This window comes from Chenopodium album, chromosome 4 (genome assembly GCF_948465745.1).
Source record: "Chenopodium album chromosome 4, dcCheAlbu1.1, whole genome shotgun sequence".
Taxonomy (NCBI): domain Eukaryota; kingdom Viridiplantae; phylum Streptophyta; class Magnoliopsida; order Caryophyllales; family Amaranthaceae; genus Chenopodium; species Chenopodium album.
Window position 1 is genome coordinate 57,531,172 of NC_137837.1, and position 22,154 is coordinate 57,553,325.

General features: G+C 37.4%; 1 protein-coding gene and 1 non-coding gene across 2 annotated transcripts; one reads left to right on the forward strand and one right to left on the reverse strand.

The window, feature by feature from the left end:
- The first annotated feature begins 7,476 nt into the window (after positions 1 to 7,476).
- On the forward strand, positions 7,477 to 9,378 carry LOC145627956 (uncharacterized). Its single transcript, XM_081680296.1, has 2 exons — positions 7,477 to 8,149; positions 8,711 to 9,378. The coding sequence occupies exons 1-2, from the start codon at positions 7,477 to 7,479 to the stop codon at positions 9,376 to 9,378; spliced, it is 1,341 nt and encodes a 446-aa protein (XP_081536422.1).
- Positions 7,861 to 7,967, reverse strand: LOC145629843 (small nucleolar RNA R71). Its single transcript, XR_014111972.1, has one exon. It is a non-coding gene; the product is annotated as a small nucleolar RNA R71 (small nucleolar RNA).
- Positions 9,379 to 22,154: the final 12,776 nt, after the last annotated feature.

Consider the following 22,154-nt stretch of genomic DNA (forward strand, 5'->3'; position numbering starts at 1 on the left):
CTAGGGTGCCGCGCGCGACACCTGTTGCGGTAGAATGCTCAAAACCCTAAACCTAATCATTCCCTATGAATACGATCTTAGACCGAGGCTTAAAAAGATAAAAAATAACCTAAAACTCTAGCAAAACACTTGTGAACTTGTGCAACCTAGCCCTCTTGTCCTAAACACTCACCCTTTCGATATCTTGTTACTACGGTGGAGGTTCCTCAACAAGAAGGAGTCCATAAGGGTTCTAAACGGAGATCTAGCAAAGAGAAGTTGTAAATTCCCGAGCACTTAGTTAAATCACCTTTATATTCTTGTTTAAAAGGACTTTAATTAATTAATTAGTGTTGTTTGATCACCTTTAAAATATTAATTTATCAATTCCACATAGTATCTTGCATTAAATAAAGATTAGAATTGAATTATATAATTGTTGGTTGATCACTTAAGCCAAGGCGAATCTTGTTTATTTTCTTGTCCTTTTCACGAATTTAATTAAATAAGAATAACGACATTACAATGTAATTCCTACGTGAATTAATGCTTGTAAATAAAATCAATTAACATAGTTTTAGGTATCGCGTTGCATATATTGTTTGGTGATGAAATTGTTAAAAAGGAAGAACTAGTAGAGGTCGTACTAGGGCTAGGATAATGATTCCCCTCTAAAAGGAACATTATTTTAGTACCCTCGCTCCTGAACTCATTTCTGGTTTATAGACCAATTTGGGCATGGGTAAACTTATGATTTGTGCTAATTATTCCATGAAATCCACATGCAAGAAAGGCATGAACGAGGTTTATGAGTTTTTCCCAAAACTCATTGGCGACTCCTACTTGTTTCTTACAAAAAAGCCTAAAAATAGAATCAGTTTTTATTCAAGGTCCCCCAAACTGTCATGAATTCAAATCCTACTACACCCTAACAAGTGTAAAGTCCAAGGCTTTTAAGTGGCCAAGGGCATTTAAGGAGAGTACCCTTTACGATGGGATCACCCTCCTTACAATGGCGACTCCGCTGGGGACTTAGAGGTTACATGATTAATTCGTAGTTATGGTCCAAGGTATCCAACACTAGGTTGCTTATGGGTTGTAACGAGAATTAACTTGGATAATCTCTAGTTAGAGAGCGAGACTTGAACGCATATAATCTTCCTTTTTCACAAAAGTAAAAATCAAACAAGCAACATTGCATCATGCATAAGCATAGCACACTTTAACCATTGGGGATTGGCTCATTGACTAGGGGTTGCCAACACTAGGCTTCTATCCCGAAATCAATAACAATCAACCCACCCATATCGTCAACAAAATGTTGAGAAGGCGATGTCATGAGTCAACACGTTGAGTGATTTATTTGTGCATCGTTTTTTAAGATATGGTACCCTTGAACACCCAAGCCTTGACCTTAGAATGACATTGTATGCTTTGACGGTTCCTTTTATGTGCTTATGTGACTACATGAATATGTGCTTCGTGTCTAATCTAACTAATTTCAACTTGTTACCTAGAGATATATTAAAAATTATGGTTCGACAAAAAAAAAAAAAAAAGTCGAACCTACCAGGTGGCACGCGTAACTGTCAAAGTTGCGCACGCCCTCCAAGCGCAAGTTCTGAAGTTCCGCGCAGCACCTCTGCGCAACACTATGTCTTGCGCGCGCCTACTGTTCGACGTTGACTTTGACTCGTTACGAGCAATATCATACGGTTAAAACGATACTACCGCTTTAAGGTTAATCGTTAATTAGGTGCTAAAAATATCTCTTTGCCTAACAACGTTGTCTAACTTTTACTATGATCATCTTTTTTTCGTTTTTTTTTTCAAAAATACAAAAAACATTTTTTTATCGTTCTTTTTTGCGTTGTCGCAAAAAAAAAGTTTTTTTTATCGTTCTTTTTGCGTTTTCGCCAAAAAAAAATAAAAATAAAACGCATGTGGCAGATGTTACTCTTGAAGTTGCACTTTCCACCTTAGCACAAGACGGAAAATCGCACGGGATACTATTTTTGATTATGATGATTCGTTTACGTACTTTATAATCAAGCTGATGACATTACTTCTTATGAGGTTCGTCATTAGAATTTCGCATCTCTTAATAGGACGTCATCAATATGTTTATTCTTAAACGCGCTTATTTCGTGCTCATCATTTTTTTAGTTGTAATTGGTCAACCTTTATTTAAGAGTATAATTTATTTACCTCTTCTATGGTTTAAAAGGAAAATCCCAAGAACTTTACTTGGGATGATTGCCTCGCACACAAAAAAAAAAAAAAAAAAAAAAAAAAGAAGAGAGAGAGAGAAATAGAACGAAAAAAAAAAGAAATGTCGTTCTTAAAAATAATAATAAAAAAAGAGAGTATGATACAAAAAAAAAATATTATTCTCAGAAAAAAAAGAGAGAAGTTAATTAATGATAAAACCAAGAAAATGATTTAATTATTTCTTGGATTTTACATTCGAAGGCCATCATTCTTTTTAAGCAAATAGTATAATATTATCCTTTAAAGATGAGCAATACGAGAATCATAATTGAAAAAAAATGATATAGATCTCTATTGCAATCTAAGTGATCAACAAATACCATAGTATATTTGATCATTTTAAGGTTTATGATCGGGTTGATTAATATTCCTAAAACTTGATGAACATTTTCAATCCAACTTCTTGACTTTCTCTTTTACCTTTTTCGAAAACAATTCATTTAAAATTAAATCCTTAGATGATTACCTTGTTGAAGTCAACACAAATCATGACATTCAATTAATGATTGTTCGTGAATTTTTTGACATTCTTCATTAACAAACTTGCTTAAAGTGAATTTGTATTACAAGGATTAAAAAAAAAAGAAATAAAACAATCATTTTGACTTTGATTGATTGTTTGAATTCTTGGCAGAAAAGGTTTAAGTGAACGAGCTCAATTTCTCGTGATACACATTACTAGATCATCTTCCACATTCGCATACTAGTCCAATCATGGGTGACAAAGCAGCATTGGAGAAACTTAGAGATGAACTCCAAAACCTAAAGGCCTTACGAGAAGAAGAAGCCCAAATGAAGGCTCATAAAAAAAAAAGCAGAAAAGGCTAAAATAAAAGCAGAAAAATAAAAAGAAAAATATTCTGCAACTTGTCCTTCGAGCTAACTCTGGGAATAAGTACTTCAATTATGAGTTTGCACCACAACCTAGTGGAAAGACTCTCCCAGAAAAGTTCTTGACTACGGATTTGCCAACCTTTAAAGTTTTAGACAATCCTAGGACTCACTTAATGAGCTTTATTGGAATTATGGCATTGAAAGGGGTTGAGCCAAGCCTATATGCATGTACTTTTCCTCTTTCATTGGACCCAACTGCTAGATCATGGTTTTATAACCTTGATGCAAAACAAACTTCCATTTGGAGTGACGTTGTAAAAGCCTTTTTAACCCAATATGGAGGTAACATCGAGCTCACAACTACCTTGCGCGATCTCGAATTGCTTAAGAAAGGGGAAGAAGAAGGCTTCATTGACTTCTTTTCTAGGTGGCGATCAAAGGCTGCTCTTATTCCACAAAGACCTCCGGATCATGAACTTGTCCCAAAGATCATAGACAATATGTCTCCACCATACAAGTGCCATTTACAATACCTTGGTTTAGACACATTTCAAAAAGTATATACGTTGGGAATATTTATTATAAGGGACTTTATAAATGAAACCATGAATCTTATAGATGGACTTGATTTTTAGAGAGGATTTCCCCTACGTCGGAAATGGACAAAGCTCGAAGGCGCAATCTCAAGAAGTTGTCAACAATTTAAGATGTAGCACCCTAGGTCTTGTTTTGTTTCTTTCCTTTGGTTTTTTTATAATAGACTAAGAGATTCATACTGTCGAATCTACTTATTTTGTACTCTCATTAAGCAATGAATAAAAGATATATTTTCAAGTACGTCTATCTAGTTCTCTTTTCAATCTCTTTATTGTTATTGACTTGAATTAAACAAAACGTATACATACAAACATGCAATATTAAAAGGTATACACACTCAACACTTTAAGAATCTTGATGAGCTTTGGCTTACAAGATGTATTGAATGAAAAGAGGCCCACCTTAGGCCCAAAAAGAAAGGATATGATGATTTCACCAACACAAGAGGCGACTTGAAACTCTATAAATATAATCCCATGTTCTTAACCTTAGAGAAAATCCAGCTTTTTGGCAGTCCTTTTGAGCCTCATCAATTGAGTCTTAGTTATTCAACTTACATTATTCCATACCTTGGGATGGGAATGTTGTAAAGATACAAATAGGAAATTGGGGGAACGAAACATAAGAGGGGGACACAAAGTTAGTCTAAACCCAAAAGGAAAGATCCAATGCAAAAGAAAGAAAGAAATCGTTCTAAACCCAAAACAGAAAGGTTTTAATTTAATAAGCACCAAGAGTAAGGGATTATGGGGGTATACTTGAGCCTATCCATTCTTCGTAACCTCAATCCTATCCACGTTACAACCTTGGAAAGGCCCTCCTTGAAGTAGACCATAACCATTTACCAAAATCATCATTCCATGAAAATATGGCCAATCTTTGGCCTTTGCACATATGGACCTACTATTGAGTAGTCATTCCCATATATAAAATGTATAAAGTGTTGAGTTATGATTACAAAATCATATAAAAAAATCAAATGATTTGGATGATTTGATAGCCATTGGCTTGATGACACCATTTTAGTAAAGCAATCGAATCAAATTAAATTCGATGTTTTCAAAATTTTTTGTCGATTTGATATATCGACAGCCTCGACGCCAATTTTAGATGTCTTTTACAACTCTTGAGAATTGGTCTTTTAACTTTTCATGAGCAACTAAAATGTCCGCCTACGTGGGATATCTCCATCTTCTCTAAGCGAGGAATATTGATTGAACATGATCACTACATGAAAAAGAAAATGATCATTATCGCTATCACACGTATACCTCACTGCCAAGTCATCACGATAATTCAAATATTAAGTCAATAATCCTTGCTTTTCGAAAACATGTCTAATTTTCTTTCTTTATTCTTCTATTGGAAAGTTGGATTCCCCTTCCTTTTTTTACAAATTCGTCTTTTTTGTTCATTCCTTTTTTAGGGTGTAAGTCGGGATGATCCCTCCCATTTGGCAACTAAAATACTCTAAAAATAGTATAATTTTTTTGCTCTTTGCATTAAACTGAGGGCTAAAAATCCAAGACATCCTCACTTCTCTCTATTTACAGATTACACGCTATTTATGCTGCGAAATCAATGTCATGCAAAGCTTATTACGAACCATCTTAATAACTTTAAATGACAAAGGGAAGATACCACTTCCTATTATTTGACCAAGATAATTAATTATGATACTTGATCAAACAATTCATGATAAACATACGCAATATTCCGCAAATCAAAAATACAAAATGGGAAACATCTCCTAGCATATGCATACATGAATTCTAAAAGCCACCGAAAGTCTACACTTGGGGGCTGCAAATTAAAAATTTAGGTATCACCTTAACTTTAATTTTAAAATGAGACCATATTTTAGAAAGTGATTCGAATGATTTTTAAATTATTCTAACACTTCACCAAACCTAGGTTTGATAAACATTCATTTTCAAACTACAGTACTTATTTAATTGAAAGAACTTCACTTTTAATTAGAAAAATATGACAAGCAGAAAAACATAAACAAAATCAGATTTACGAAAGTTTGCTCACATTTTCATATCTTTGTTGAAATGAGTGATAATTCGTATATTGAGCGTGTTTTTAGAGTTCATTTAGGTAGTTTTCAAGCTTAGATTAATTGTTCATAGCTTATTTTGATTTGGTTGTGATCATGTTGTGCTTTTATGTGTGATCATGTTGTGCTTTTATGGGTAGTTTCGTTGTTTTTGATGTATTTCAGGATGAACGAGACTAATTTGGATGGAAGAGTTTGTTAAGATGGAAGAGTGATGATACTCGTGTCCGCCCTGGCAGGGCAATATTGCCCTGGCAGCCAGGGCAAAGGAAGGAGAAGAGAAGAGCAAAGTAGTACATAGATATGTATCTTGCCCCCATCGCCCTGGAGGGCAACATTGCCCTAGCAGCCAGGGCGAAGAAGAAAAGAAGTGAGGAATTCAACTCCTATCCGCCCGGACCGGGCGGCATTTCCCTGGCAGACCGGGCGGGCAGAGTATTGTGCGAGGAGGCGAGTTTGTGTGTCGCGCCTGACCGGGCGGCTTTGCCCGGTCTGACCGAGCGGAGTTTCGCGAAGCCCGTTTTCTTATTTTTCGGGATTTCTTAATTAAGGGATATAAATACCCATTGTAAACCCCGATAAAACATACTTAGTTATTATTTTTCAGCTTTTAAACATTCATTAGAACCCTAATATTCTCTCTAGATCTAGATTACATTTCACTTTCAAGTTTTAATCCTTGTTCATCAACAATTGGTACTTTTCTTCATTCAAGCAATTGGTATTCATCTTTATTTCTTCTTTTACTTTTATTTACTTATTAATCATGTTTTCTTCATTGATTATTGTTTTTGTTTTCGTTAATATGTGTGAGTAGTTTTCTTATTCCAAGATCTAGCGGAACCCGAATATAATTAATGCATGATTTAATTTTTTAAATTCAAAAATAATAATTGTAATTGATATGCTTAATTGATTATGCTTATGCCAATACTAGATTAGGGATAATTGGTATTGTTATTAATCCTTTGTTTTAATCGCAATGGGAGTTGGGTTTTGACGGATTTGAATAAATCAATTAAGGGCTTTAATTTCATCACGGGAGTAGTTGAATGGATGATTAGGAAGCTAGAGTAATGTGCTCAAGGTCTTTAATTTACATGATTCCACGGAAGTAGGCTTGATTGTGATTAGAGAAGCCATTGATAACTGGGGAGAGACCATTGGTATTATTCATGGATTACTTTTCCTCATTAATCAATTGAATTATGTGTTAGGGGTAGAACGATTATTGCATTAATTATATTCGTGGTGATGCTTGATCTTGGATGTTTTTAGCATTGATTTGTCATATTGTTTTGATTTAATCGTTTTAATTAGTTCTTTAGTTATTGATTCTCACTTATTTGAATTGTTTACTTGCTTAGTAATTGCTTGAGTCTATTTAATTAGTTGAACCATAGTCTCTTGGGATCCGACCCTTGCTTGCCCGTCTACATAGTAGTGGTCTAGTTAGGTTTATTTTTGTTAGGTACGCGACACGCCTATCAAATTTTGGCGCCGTTGCCGGGGACTAACGGTTTCATTCTAGTTATTTGTGATTCGTTTTACTAAGCATATATTTTGTTGCTTTGGCTATTGTTCCTTGTGTCTTTGATCTCCCGTTTTAGTTTCTTTGTTGCATGAAAACTCGAAGTTTAGGTTCAGATGATTTAACACCTTTTGATTCTGAGATCGAAGCTACTGCAAGAAGACGAAGAGGTAGAAGATGAAGAAATCGAAATATAAGAAACATGGTCGACCCAGGAACAAAATCCTTTTTGGAGTATGGTATTCCGGATACAACAACCGGATTTCTTTCCAGTATTGTTAGACCACCTGTCACCGCTCAGAGTTTTGAGTTAAAGCCCCAATTCATACAGTTCATCTCCAATGATTCTTTTGCGGGCTCATCAAATGATTGCCCTGTGACTCACATTGATAGTTTCTTGGAGAAGTGTGACACTATGAAGCTCAACGGTGTCACTGATAATGCTATTAGACTACGCCTTTTCCCTTTTTCATTAAGGGATAGGGCAAGGGAGTGGCTACGAGATGAAGGTATTGGTTCCTTAGATTCTTGGGACAAGCGTGCTAAGGCCTTCCTAGTAAAATTATTGGGGCAAGAGAAAACCACAAAATTAAGGAACGAGCTATCTACCTTCCTTCAATATAATGATGAATCCTTACATGAGGCATGGAGAAGGTTTAAGCGATTGCAGAGACAGTTCCCTCACCATGGTATTCCAGAGTGGATGTTGATCCAAACATTCTATAATGGTTTGACCCATGAGTTTCGCATATATATTGATGCTGCGTCTGGAGGTTCTATCATGACGAAGAACCCAACCGATGCAAAGGATTTGATTGAGAAGATGGCGGCTAATGATAATTACCATCCAAGGGGACGAAATGCTATCAACACAGGTAATAAACATGATGTTGATGCTCTAACCATGTTGACTAGTTCTGTGCAGGCACTAACTCATAAGGTCAATCAACTCCAAGCTGAGTCCCCTCGACCCTCGATGGAAACTTGTCAGATGTGTGGATTGCAAGGCCATACTGCACGGGAGTGTCAACCTAATTATGATGGAATGACAATTGAGCAAGATTTTGCTTTTTATACCACAACCTCCACAAGGCCATTTGATGAAGAGTGGAGAAATCATCAAGGGTTCTCACACAAGAACACTCAAGCTATAGAAAATCCTCCACCACCACCAGCTTTTCAAGCAAGGGCACCTTTCAATCATCATCCCATGCGCCAACCACCACCTCAATCTTCAAATCTTGAATCCATTATGGAGACTTTTGCTACTTCCCAATACCAAAAACAAGAGCTTATATCAAAGCAATTTGAGTTATAAGCAAAGTAGAATGAATATTTTGAAAACTCGATCCAACTGCTCATTGCTCAAAATAAGAGGATATAAACTCATCTTTCTCAACTATCACAACAAGTGAGTCATCTATAAACTCTTCAAGATCAACCAAAAGTCCAAACGAAACAATGCAATGCAATTTTCGTGAAGAGAGATGAATTGACTACGAGGGGATTAGAGGAGAAAGTGTGCAATCTGGAGTCGAAAACTGAAATGTGTGAGAACGAAGGTCCCAAATATGTTGCTCCACAAGCCTATGAGGAACCGATGCCTTTCCCGCAAAGGTTATCAAAAGTCGTGCTCGATAAGCATTTTGGGAAGTATTCTGAGAATCTTAAGAAGGTATATGCTATCATTCCTTTTTCTGATCTTGTAATTCAAATGCCTCAATTTGCAAATTTTGTGAAAGGAATTCTAGATCATGATCATAATGATAAGAAATTAGAAAGTTTGGTAGTAAAGGAGAAATGTCCTGATCCTCTACATGATAGCTTACCACCTAAATTGCATGATCCTGGTAGTTTTACTATCCCTTGTATGATAAATGAAACATATTTCGATAGGGTCTTGTGTGATCTGGGTGCTAGTGTTAATTTAATGCCTTCTTCTTTGTATGAAAAATTAGTTTTGAAAAAACTTAAACCCTCTCCCATATCTCTTCAACTGGTTGATAGAACTGTTAGACTCCCTAAGGGTGTAGTTGAAGATGTATTAGTTAGGATTGGTGAACTTGTTTTTCCTGTTGACTTTGTTATGGTGGATATGAAATAATACCATAAGATCCCACTCATCTTTGGTTGCCCTTTTCTTGCTACAAGTCAAGCTTTAATAGATGTTCCTAAAGGACAAGTGACCATTAGAGCTCAGGATAAACAAGTTGTGTTTAAGCTTTTCAATGACCATAATTTTACTTTTGATGGTGGTACTTGTTTGAGAATCTATGTTACTAACCTTTTGGTTGATAAGTGTATTTCTAATAGAAATCCTGTGAGAAAAAAGGACATTATTCCACCACATGATGGGTTTAGTTACATGAAGATCAATTGGAATACAAAGCACATCAACTCGAATTTGAAGGAGTCGTTTGGAGGTGGATATATTGATGAGAAATACCATAGATTATCTTCTCCGTGTGGTGACCCAGGTTGAGCTACTAAAGAGGGGTCAAGCTAAAGACCTTAAACAAGCGCTAAATGGGAGGTGTAGGCGTTGCTCGAAGTGCGCCTACGTTAAAGCATGTGGTGAATATGCTTGGCACTCATAGGAAGTAGGAATTGACATATACGATTAGGGACAAGGAAAGTAGGGAGCCGCCAACAAGGTTTTAAGGAACTTGTAAACCGTTCACGGATCATTTAAGGCAACCAAGATTAAGGGACAACGATAGGCAACTACGATTGACCCGTGAAGGTTACACCCCATTCATAATCCATGAGATTACTAACTCCATATGGTTCGGAACCAGGAAAGGAGGATCGGGGATGATGGTACGAAGTGAGTCACGGAGTCACATTCGCCCGTATTGGCCTCTACTCGATTCTTATATTGAAAAACATTCCTGTGATCTCAAAGGCATACAAACAATAATTCAATTCGCTCCAAACTATTATTTAACTAAATTGGTTTAATATTAATGCACACATAATTCTAAAATATTGGTGATCACTTCAATTAATAATAAGATTAAAAGGATCCTAAACCGGTTGTCCAAATTATCTTATTAGGCGTGATTTTCAATTACATATTCCCTTTAACATGCAACATGGTGATCAATAATAGAATAACATTAATATTAAAACCAATTAATCACAATTCCAACAACATAAAATCGTTAGAAAAATAATAAAAATAAAAGGAGCATGATCCTTACTTTGATTCTGTTTGTTTGCAACTACAAAATAATAAACGAGTTAGTAATTTCAAGGAAATAATAAACAATAACTAAATTGAATTAAATAATGTAAAGTTGATTTTGGTGCCAAACCCTCAAACAGTTCTACCTTTCACGCCTTGGTTTAAGGACAGAACCTCGAGTAAAATATGGACTCCTTTGAGTGCTTGAAGAAGGAATTTTGAAGTAGAGAAGGGTAGGCTAGTGTTTAGGCTAAAGCAAAGAAGAGAGAAAATTTAATTAGAGAATTACTCGGTGCCCCGTACATCAGAAATGAGGGGGTATTTATAGGAAAAATGTGCTGAGGGAGCACATGGAACCCTAAAATGTTAAAAACCCTAAAAAGTGTCCCGTGACACGGTCAGACTGTACCGTGACACGGGAAGCTCCACCGTCAGACGGTACACTTTCCCGTGACACGGTACATTTTTGATGTGACGCGGGAAATTTTCAGAAAACGGGATAAAAAACGCGTTAAGGGTTTACGCGGAAAAGACACGGAATGTCCCGTGTCACGGCAGACCTCCCGCGTCACGGGAAGTCCCACCGTCAGACGGGAAGGATTCCCGTGACACGGTGGCAGTCTGCCGTGGCGCGGGAATTTTTCAGTCCATTTTCTGTCTAAATACATTTTTAACCCTAATTTCCTTCGGCTTTTTAGGTGCCGATTGATAATTTCGGGCCTTTTCTGACTTTTATTATTCGGGCTAAAATAAGAAAATAATTAAATAAAAATAAATAAAGGGTTTGGGCCAAAAATAAATAATAAAACAATAAAATAAAAAAAGGTTTGGACTTAAAATAAGTTGGGCTGAAATTAAAACTATGCTTTTACCAAAAATCAAGACTAATCCATGGACCGTTCAAAAGTATGAATTTAATAAAATATGATTTTTTAAGCACTCTCGGGATTAAATACTAAACCCGACCAATAGTGGCGGTGAAAGGTTGTTCATCATCGAGTTTGGTTTTGGGGAGACATTTTTAGGTGTCTACAGAAGCCCCCACTTTGACTGAGTTTATAGAAACGTCAGTTTTGAAAACGATAGTCAAAGTAGCCGATAGGGACGGAGAATGATTAAAGACCATCTGCGATCCTAAATCATTCTGTATACGCCGATACCTGCAGAAAAATGTTAGTTCTACAGATAAAAGGAGTAAAGGGATAGAATACGTATCTGACACCAGTGTATTGGTGACGAACGAGTTTGGCAGCTTCCTAAGCTTGAAGGAATCCACAGAGTGACATTTGTTGAAACGCTTTCCATGCTTGAGGAAACCGACTGAAGAGTTTGGTACCTTTCTAAGCCTGAAGAAAGCTACCGGATAATACTTTCCATGCCTCAGGAAAGTCGACGAACGAATTTGGTGTCATTCTATGCTTGAAGAAATCCACCGATAATGCCTTCCATGCTTGAGGAAAGCCGACAAAGGAATTTGGCGGTTTTCTATGCTTGAAGAAAAATCCACCGATAACGCTTTCCAAGCTTGAGGAAAGCCGACTTGGCGGTTTTCTATACTTGAAGAAAAATCCACCGATAACGCTTTCCAAGCCTGAGGAAAGCCGACTTGGCGGTTCCCTATACTTGAAGAAAAATCCACCGATAACGCTTTCCAAGCCTGAGGAAAGCCGACTTGGCGGTTTTCTATACTTGAAGAAAAATCCACCGATAACGCTTTCCAAGCCTGAGGAAAGCCGACTTGGCGGTTTTCTATACTTGAAGAAAAATCCACCGATAACGCTTTCCAGGCCTGAGGAAAGCCGACTGATGAATATGGTGTCATTCTATGCTTGAAGAATTCCACCGATAATGCCTTCCATGCTTGAGGAAAGCCGATTTGGTGGTTTTCTATACTTGAAGAAAAATCCACCGGATAATACTTTCCATGCTTGAGGAAAGTCGAAAGATGATGAGATTGCAAGTCTCTGTGTATCGAGAACCTTGCGTCATGAAATGATGGTGGTCCGCTTGTCCCCGGACGTGGGCTGTAGATGGTCCGCTTGTCCCCGGACGTGGGCTGTAGATAAGACCTGCAAAAATAAATTTGCCAATGGACTCGTATATACTGTGATTGACTTGACCACTAACTTGATGTGACATGACATGTGTATGACTTGTGAGTGTGTGTGTGTGTGTATATGTGTGTGTGCAGACACAAGCAAACGAAGATGCAAGAGTAAAAATTTTCCGTCAATTTTTGTCATGAGTGGAGGGTACCGACTTTCTCCCGAAAAAGAAAGATGTGAAAACTGAACTTTTATTTTTGAACTTCCTTCGATGAAAACTTGGAAAAAGTTTTTTGAACTTCCCCAAAAAAAAAATAATGAAAAGGGAGAGAAGTTTTGAACTTCCTCCTTGAGCAAGACGAAATGATTCGTATGGATTGAATTGTTTGTCCTGAAAATAATGTATGCATGATGTATGTTCTTAGGACAGAAGGCTAAGGACAATTACATCATGTGACACGATAGATGAATTAACTTAAGTCATGGAGCTAAGCATCATATATGGTGTAAAGAAGCGATTTTGAACGTCACTTAGGTCTGGAAGCTAAGCACGTATAGTGATTATTGCATAATGAACGTTGCTTAGGTCAGGGAGCTAAGCACGATATGCTTTGTATGATTAAAAATCATTGATATATAAATGTTTCTTAGCACATTATGCGAAACAATGAACATTGCTCAGTTCAGGAAGCTAAGCAAGTATACAATGTTTCTTCTACTGAATGTTGTCTTTAAATATGATGAAACATGCACAGTGTTGAAACAAGATTTCATGATAAAGGGCTCTTAAAGGGAAGGATGATTGATATGGATATGGATGTGTGAGTGAAGTGTGTGAATGTGATACTAAGGCTGGCTGCAAGGGTTATAGCGATGGAAAGAGATGTGAGAAGAGTTAAAGATGATGACTATTCAGGCTGGGTAAGCTAATGTGATTTGGGTTCAAGCCCCCAAGTCTAGCTCTAAATGGGTAGGGATAAGCATTGGATATTCTTTGACTCGATCATGCATGGATATGAATATGAATGTGGTCGCACCTCGATGTGAGGTTGCCTACGTATCCGTTAGGAATCAGGCCGAACGTAGTTCTAATCGAACTTTGCACAAGTGTATGTACACCTCAAAGAGGTCTTTCAAGGGTTGTAAAGTGGTTAAGTTGATTGTTTAAGGAAGAAAGGGATAAAAGGCTCAAGACCCGAGAGAATCCCCAAGATGTGTAATTGTGAATTTGAAAATTTTGAATTTTGCAAGTTTATTTTCAACACATTTTTTTTTTTTTTTTTTTTTTTTGCTTTGAACTTTTTTTTTTCATTCTTTTGAATCAATGTAGGCAATCTCAGGTCATGCGGTCCATCACTCACTTAGCATTCATGTTTCTCAGGCACGGTACCGAGCACTCGATGAGAGACGCAATTTGAGACGTGTTCATATCAAAGACATTGGAACACTTGCCTTTAGACATTGTTTTATTGTTGCTTTGCTGCTTTCTTTTTTTTTTTATTTTTTTTTATTTTTTTTACTTGCTTTTTAAATGTTATACAATTACACATCTTCCAATCCCAGGGTTAAGTGAATGTGGGTTGAAGAAATGAAGGCCAAACGTTGTGATTGAACGGTTAACAGGGAATGACATGGTTGCAAAGGTGCCTCAAGTCATTGGTGTACCTTGGGTTTAGTTCGGTAATTGATTTTTTTTTTATATTTTGCAAATGAATTTGATGATCGATTGCAAAGGAAAGGAATGCTCATTGATGGAAAAGGTAAGAAATATGACACATAGACAATACACATGGATAACGGGAACCTATGCTCGACTTATTGGGGGAGAGGGTTGAAACAAAAGAATAAAAAAAAGCATGAAATCTTGCACGAAGGATCTGTGTGCCTTGTATTCATTACTTCTTGCCGCCTGGAGGGACAGGAAGTTTATTTGCATCCATCAAGTCTTGAATGACGTCCTTCAAATTCCAACATTGCTCCGTAGTGTGGCCCCTTCCTTGATGGTACGTGCAATGGGCATTGGGATTGCATTTGGCGCTCCTTTCTTCAGGTTTTGGCTCTGGAAATGGCCCAATAGGTGTGATCAAGCCTTAATTGTAAAGGCAATCAAAGGCCGCATCATAAGTCATTCCTAAAGGAGTGTAAGTTCTTTTCTTCTTGGGCAATGGAGTATCAAGAGCTAACACTTCATTGAGATCAACATGGCTTATATTGTTGGTAGTATTTTTGTGCTTAGAAGACGAAGAAGAAGGATGGTCGTTCTTCTTGTTTTTCCAAGTGTTATTATTGTTACTACCAGCAGTCTTTATTAGCTCATCCTCGATATTGATGCCGATGTCGTATACAGCGTCGAAAGTGTTCAGTGGAAGAAATTTGAGATGTTCCCTACACTTGTGAGTCAGATTTTGAATAAAGAGACGAACCATCTCTCTTTCTTTGGGAGGATCTACCAAGAGTGAAGACGTTTCCCTCCACCTGTTCAGATAAGCGGTGAAGCCTTCATTCTCTTTCTGTTTGAGAATGGAGAGTTCACGTTCAGAAGTTTTAGTTTGAATGTTACACTTGTAACGATTCATGAAACTTTCGGTGACATCTTGCCAAGTCGCAATACGCTTGGCATCTAAGGAATAAAACCATTGTTGGCAAGCATGTTCTAAGGAGAGAGGGAACACCGTAGGGAAGAGTGTTACGTCCAATCCCTTAAGAGCCATGGTTGCAGAGAACGCCTTCAAATGGAATATTGGATTGTCGGTAGGCTTGAACTTTAGAATATCAGCAGTGGAGAACTTTTCAGGGAGTCTATCCTTCACATCCAAAGGAGTGGGAGGCCGTTCCACATAAGTGAAATCCTCAGAGATCTTACTCATTTGTTCCTTCAGTTTGTCAAGGGTGAAACAGTGACCTTGTTTTGTTCCATGGTAGTGACCCTAGTGGTAAGGGTTTGCATCATGGAAGACAGTGCCTCGATGGATTTGTTGATGTTCTCAATGTCTTCTTTAGTGGCCATTGAAAGGTGATGAGTAATGGAGATGGCAAAGTTCTCTTTGAACGCCTATTAAATCTGAGAGATTGTTGCGGTAATGACTCGAACCGTATTAATCTATCCCTGTTCCTTGACCAAGTACTGTGAAATAAAATAATTCACTTAATTGTTTGACTCATTGCTCAAGATAGGAAAGGAAGGAAAAAAAAAGACATTTGAAAACAGGTGAGAAAACTCCACTCATTTTTATTATGACGAAAAAAGGGTGCATGAACCTAATATACGATCATAAACGACCAAGTGCACGACTCGAGTCGGAACATAAAGAAAGTGTGTGGACTATACTTGACTCGTGAGTGACTAAGTGATGTTATAAGACTCGTGGAATGATCGTATGGCTAGACATGTGAACCATAACCAAAATGACTGACGCGAGGACCAAATTAACACGGAAGACTTGACTGACGCTTTTTTTTTTTTTTTTTTAAAATTCCACCGTGTCACGGTAGAAATTTGGCGTGACACGGTAGAGTTTCCCGTGGCGCGGCAGCCATTCCCGTGCCACGGTAGACGCTGACGTGGCACGAGATTTTTTTTTTTTGGTTGCCGTGGCACAGGAACTTCTCCTGTCAGACGGGATAAAATCCCGTGTCACGGGAATATTTTTACATGTTTTTTTTTTTTTTTTTTTTTTTTGTCGTGACACGGGAACTTCTTCCGTCATACGGGATAAAATCCCGTGTCACGGGAATATTTTACATGTTTTTTTTTTTTTTTTTTTTTTTACAGGTCCACCGTGCCACGGTGGACAGTCCCGTGTGCAGCAACCATTCCCGTGCCACGGTGGATGCTGACGTGGCACGGGAATTTTTTTTTTTTTTTTTTAAATCTATAATTTTGAAATTCTACTTGTTTATTTTTAAAGGGAGGATACCATCCGACTTACTCCGAAAAAAAAAAAAACGACACAAAAACAAGACTTCCTAAAATACGGTAAAAAAAGTGATGCACGACTTAAAGCAAAAAAGTGTGTGAACACGACATGTGAGTGATTAAGTGAGGTTATGGACGCGTGTTTTGACCCTACAACTAGACACGACACAAAACTGGACACAGCATTCGCACAAAAATCGAAAAAAAGGACTGACAGGACACTTTTCTGGGCACCGTGTCACGGTACATACTGTCGTGACACGGTGCAGTCTGCCGTCAAACGGTAGACAGCCCCGTGTCACGGTGCGCAGTTCCAGGTCAGTTTTGTGATTTTTCCAGATTTTAACTGATTTTAGATCCGTACTAATTACTATGTGAAAATAAAAACCCTCGGTCATGGGTTAAACAAAAGAGCAAACACATGAAGGTTAGCACCAAACAACCACATAGCATTTAGGCACGATGATGTAAAAAAGTTCGCAACCTAGAGTCAAGATCTATGTTCAACTATTGGTCAAGCTTTGGGTGTCAAAAGGGTATCATGGTTAAGAGTTTGGACGCGTTAGCAAGGCAGCCTCCCTTGAGGGTGTATGCCAACGGGCGGCTCCGCGAGTTCGTGATTAAATCAAACTCGACTCCATGGTTTGGGTGGATTTAATAACTCGGATGAACCTTTATTGCCATGAGCGTTTTTGGGTCGATAGAGCTTAAATCCCCCGGGGCTAAGACGCATGTAGAACACATACGTTTTTTCTAGAAAAATCGAAGGAAGTCGACTGTGAGGAAAGAAAATAAGCCACTGGACTGATTTTAGGACTGCCGTGACACGACAAAAATTCCCGTGTCACGGTACTGTGCACCGTGACACGGCGAAAATTTCCGTGTCACGGCAGTCAGAAGATCTGATTGGTGCCCTGTTTTCCTTCGCGCGCAACCAAGTTATCCTATTTTTCTTACGGGACAGACCTGAATGCGACGTTAAAACGTCTATGCAGATGCAAAAATGCCAAATTAATCACAGGAATATTTTTTTCAAGAATCTTTCAAGTCTCATCCACTCATCTTAATTAAATACCGATAACTCAAATCGATAAATAATTAAGAATCCTCCCCAGTGGAGTCGCCAAATTGTAGGCGTCGCTCGAAGTGCGCCTACGTTAAAGCATGTGGTGAATATGCTTGGCACTCATAGGAAGTAGGAATTGACATATACGATTAGGGACAAGGAAAGTAGGGAGCCGCCAACAAGATTTTAAGGAACTTGTAAACCGTTCACGGATCATTTAAGGCAACCAAGATTAAGGGACAACGATAGGCAACTACGATTGACCCGTGAAGGTTACACCCCATTCATAATCCATGAGATTACTAACTCCATATGGTTCGGAACCACGAAAGGAGGATCGGGGATGATGGTACGAAGTGAGTCACGGAGTCACATTCGATCGTATTGGCCTCTACTCGATTCTTATATTGAAAAGAATTCCTGTGATCTCAAAGGCATACAAACAATAATTCAATTCGCTCCAAACTATTATTTAACTAAATTGGTTTAATATTAATGCACACATAATTCTAAAATATTGGTGATCACTTCAATTAATAATAAGATTAAAAGGATCCTAAACCGGTTGTCCAAATTATCTTATTAGGCGTGATTTTCAATTACATATTCCCTTTAACATGCAACATGGTGATCAATAATAGAATAACATTAATATTAAAACCAATTAATAACAATTCCAACAACATAAAATCGTTAGAAAAATAATAAAAATAAAAGGAGCATGATCCTTACTTTGATTCTGTTTGTTTGCAACTACAAAATAATAAACGAGTTAGTAACTTCAAGGAAATAATAAACAATAAATAAATTAAATTAAATAAAGTAAAGTTGATTTTGGGGCCAAACCCTCAAACAGTTCTACCTTTCACGCCTTGGTTTAAGGACAGAACCTCGAGTAAAATATGGACTCCTTTGAGTGCTTGAAGAAGGAATTTTGAAGTAGAGAAGGGTAGGCTAGTGTTTATGCTAAATCAAGAAGAGAGAAAATTAAATTAGAGAATTACTCGGTGCCCCGTACATCAGAAATGAGGGGGTATTTATAGGAAAAATGTGCTGAGGGAGCACACGGAACCCTAAAATGTTAAAAACCCTAAAAAGTATCCCGTGACACGGTCAGACTGTACCATGACACGGGAAGCTCCACCGTCAAACGGTACACTTTCCCGTGACACGGTACATTTTTGATGTGACGCTGGAAATTTTCAGAAAACGGGATAAAAAACGCGTTAAGGGTTTACGCGGAAAAGTTACGAAATGTCCCGTGTCACGGCAGACCTCCCGTGTCACGGGAAGTCCCACCGTCAGACGGGAAGGATTCCCGTGACACGGTGGTAGTCTGCCGTGGCGCGGGAATTTTTCAGTCCATTTTCCGTCTAAATACATTTTTAACCCTAATTTCCTTCGGCTTTTTAGGTGCCGAATTGATAATTTCGGGCCTTTTTTGACTTTTATTATTCGGGCTAAAATAAGAAAATAATTAAATAAAAATAAATAAAGGGTTTGGCCAAAAAATAAATAATAAAACAATAAAATAAAAAAAGGTTTGGACTTAAAATAAGTTGGGCTGAAATTAAAACTATGCTTTTACCAAACATCAAGACTAATCCATGGACCGTTCAAAAGTATGAATTTAATAAAATATGATTTTTTAAGCACTCTCGGGATTAAATACTAAACCCGACCAATAGTGGCGGTGAAAGGTTGTTCATCATCGAGTTTTGTTTTGGGGAGACATTTTTAGGTGTCTACAGGAGGCAACCCATTTCCTTTTTTGTTTTAATTTCCTTTTAGTTTCTTTTTTTTTTTTTAATTTTTTTTAGTGTCTTGGGGTTATGATGCGACGTTATTTTGAGGGCGGTCCCAGCTCCACCCTTAGGTATGATCCCTCCTCTGCCAATAGGGCCTAGTTTTCTTTTTCCCTTGCCTGTTCTTATTCGATATATGTTCACATTGAGGACAATGTGAAGTTTAGCTTGGGGGAGGGATTACTTTCTACTTTGGGTTCTTTATACGACTATGCCTTGATGATGATATGTAATATATGTGTGATTTTAAAAATTGAAAAACTTGTTTTTGAAAACCCATTCACTGATTGATTTGGAATTAAACTTGTTTGTGGCTAGATTGGTCTCCCCGCTCGACCAATATGGACAACTTGAGTACCTATGTGAGACTTTTGAGCCATTTTTGACTGATACATCTTATTTCAGCCATTCTATATCATGTGTGTTAGATTTTCCTTCATGTAATTTGATACTTGGATTTGCTTTGCGATTATTTGAGACTTATGATGCAATGTGGAAGAGTGATTGAAGTTCCTTTTAGATAATTAGAGCCAAAACTTCTTAGGTGTTTGATGCTTATTCTATTTTCGTTTTATTTTACATTAACTCTTAGGATGAACCAATTTGAGCCATGATTCCCCTTCTTTGACGCCTTACATTTTATGCCTTAGAGCCTTTTTGTAGGTTTATTTGATGGAGAATCAATGTATTATTTATGCCCTGTTGAGTTGTGTTTGGAAAATAAAAGAGAAAGTAAAAAAAGAAGTTAGAAAAAAAGAGCAAAAATGAAAAAATTCAGAAAAATAAGTTTATGTATGCTCTAAGTTTCAAAGAAAAAAAAAAGAAAAATTGAAAAAATGAGAAAATGAGAATGAATAAGAAAAAAAAAAGCAATGTTTGTCATGGAAATCTATGTTGTCTCGTGAATAAAAGTGAGAATAAGGGCATGCTTATATGTTGTGCGGAGGATATAAGGTTGGTTTGAACCCGACATTTGGCTATGTAGTGGGATTAGGATTTTTGTTATTTTTGAGCACCACATTCCTAAATGACATCATCTAACCCCATATAACCAAGCCTACCCTTATTTAGGATCTCATGACTTCCGTACTTGCATCATCGCATTACAAGTGGAGAAAATCTATGAGCAAATCTAAAGAGGACAATTGCATGAAGTCGACGTGCATAATTGCAATTAGGATGAGTGATTTCTTATTCTAACCCTTATAAACACATGAGTGGCTTATTTGTTTTATTTGCACAACTAAAGTGAGATGCTATTCATATATGACTGAGTTGGTTAGGGGAGATGTGTGGAAAGATTGGTTGTCAATTCCGAATGCTTGAAGTTTATGGTGGTTTTATAATCACTAACTTGCATTTCTTGTTTTTTCACTTGGTTTTAATTCATTCGCACATATATTCTTGCTTGAGGGACCATCCTACTCTTCTTTGTGTTCTATGTTTCAATGCTTGAGGACAAGCATTGGTCTAGCTTGGGGGAGTTTGATAAGTCGTATATTGAGCGTGTTTTTAGAGTTCATTTAGGTAGTTTTCAAGCTTAGATTAATTGTTCATAGCTTGTTTTGATTTGGTTGTGATCATGTTGTGCTTTTATGGGTAGTTTCGTTGTTTTTGATGTATTTCAGGATGAACGAGACTAATTTGGATGTTCACAAGAGTTTGTTAAGATGGAAGAGTGATGATACCCGTGTCCGCCCTGGCAGGGCAACATTGCCCTGGCAGCCAGGGCAAAGGAAGGAGAAGAGAAGAGCAAAGTAGTACATAGGTATGTATCTTACCCCCATCGCCCTGGAGGGCAACATTGCCCTGGCAGCCAGGGCGAAGAAGAAAAGAAGTGAAGAATTCAACTCCTATCCGCCCGGACCGGGCGGCATTGCCCTGGCAGACCGGGCGGGCAGAGTATTGTGCGAGGAGGCGAGTTTGTGTGTCGCGCCCGACCGGGCGGCTTTGCCCGGTCTGACCGGGCGGAGTTTCGCGAAGCCCGTTTTCTTATTTTTCGGGATTTCTTAATTAAAGGATATAAATACCCATTGTAAACCCCGATAAAACATACTTAGTTATTATTTTGCAGCTTTTAAACATTCATTAGAACCCTAATATTCTCTCTAGATCTAGATTACATTTCACTTTCAAGTTTTAATCCTTGTTCATCAACAATTGGTACTTTTCTTCATTCAAGCAATTGGTATTCATCTTTATTTCTTCTTTTACTTTTATTTACTTATTAATCACGTTTTCTTCATTGATTATTGTTTTTGTTTTTGTTAATATGTGTGAGTAGTTTTCTTATTCCAAGATCTAGCGGAACCCGAATATAATTAATGCATGATTTAATTCTTTAAATTCTCTAATAATAATTGTAATTGATATGCTTAATTGATTATGCTTATTCCAATACTAGATTAGGGATAATTGGTATTGTTATTAATCCTTTGTTTTAATCGCAACGGGAGTTGGGTTTTGACGGATTTGAATAAATCAATTAAGGGCTTGAAGTTCATCACGGGAGTAGTTGAATGGATGATTAGGAAGTTAGAGTAATGTTCTCAAGGTCTTTAATTTACATGATTCCACGGAAGTAGGCTTGATTGTGATTAGAGAAGCCATTGATAACTCGGGAGAGACCATTGGTATTATTCATGGATTACTTTTCCTCATTAAATAATTGAATTATGTGTTAGGGGTAGAACGATTATTGCATTAATTGTATTCGTGGTGATGCTTGATCTTGGATGTTTTTAGCATTGATTTGTCATATTGTTTTGATTTAATCGTTTTAATTATTTCTTTAGTTATTGATTCTCACTTATTTGAATTGTTTACTTGCTTAGTAATTACTTGAGTCTATTTAATTAGTT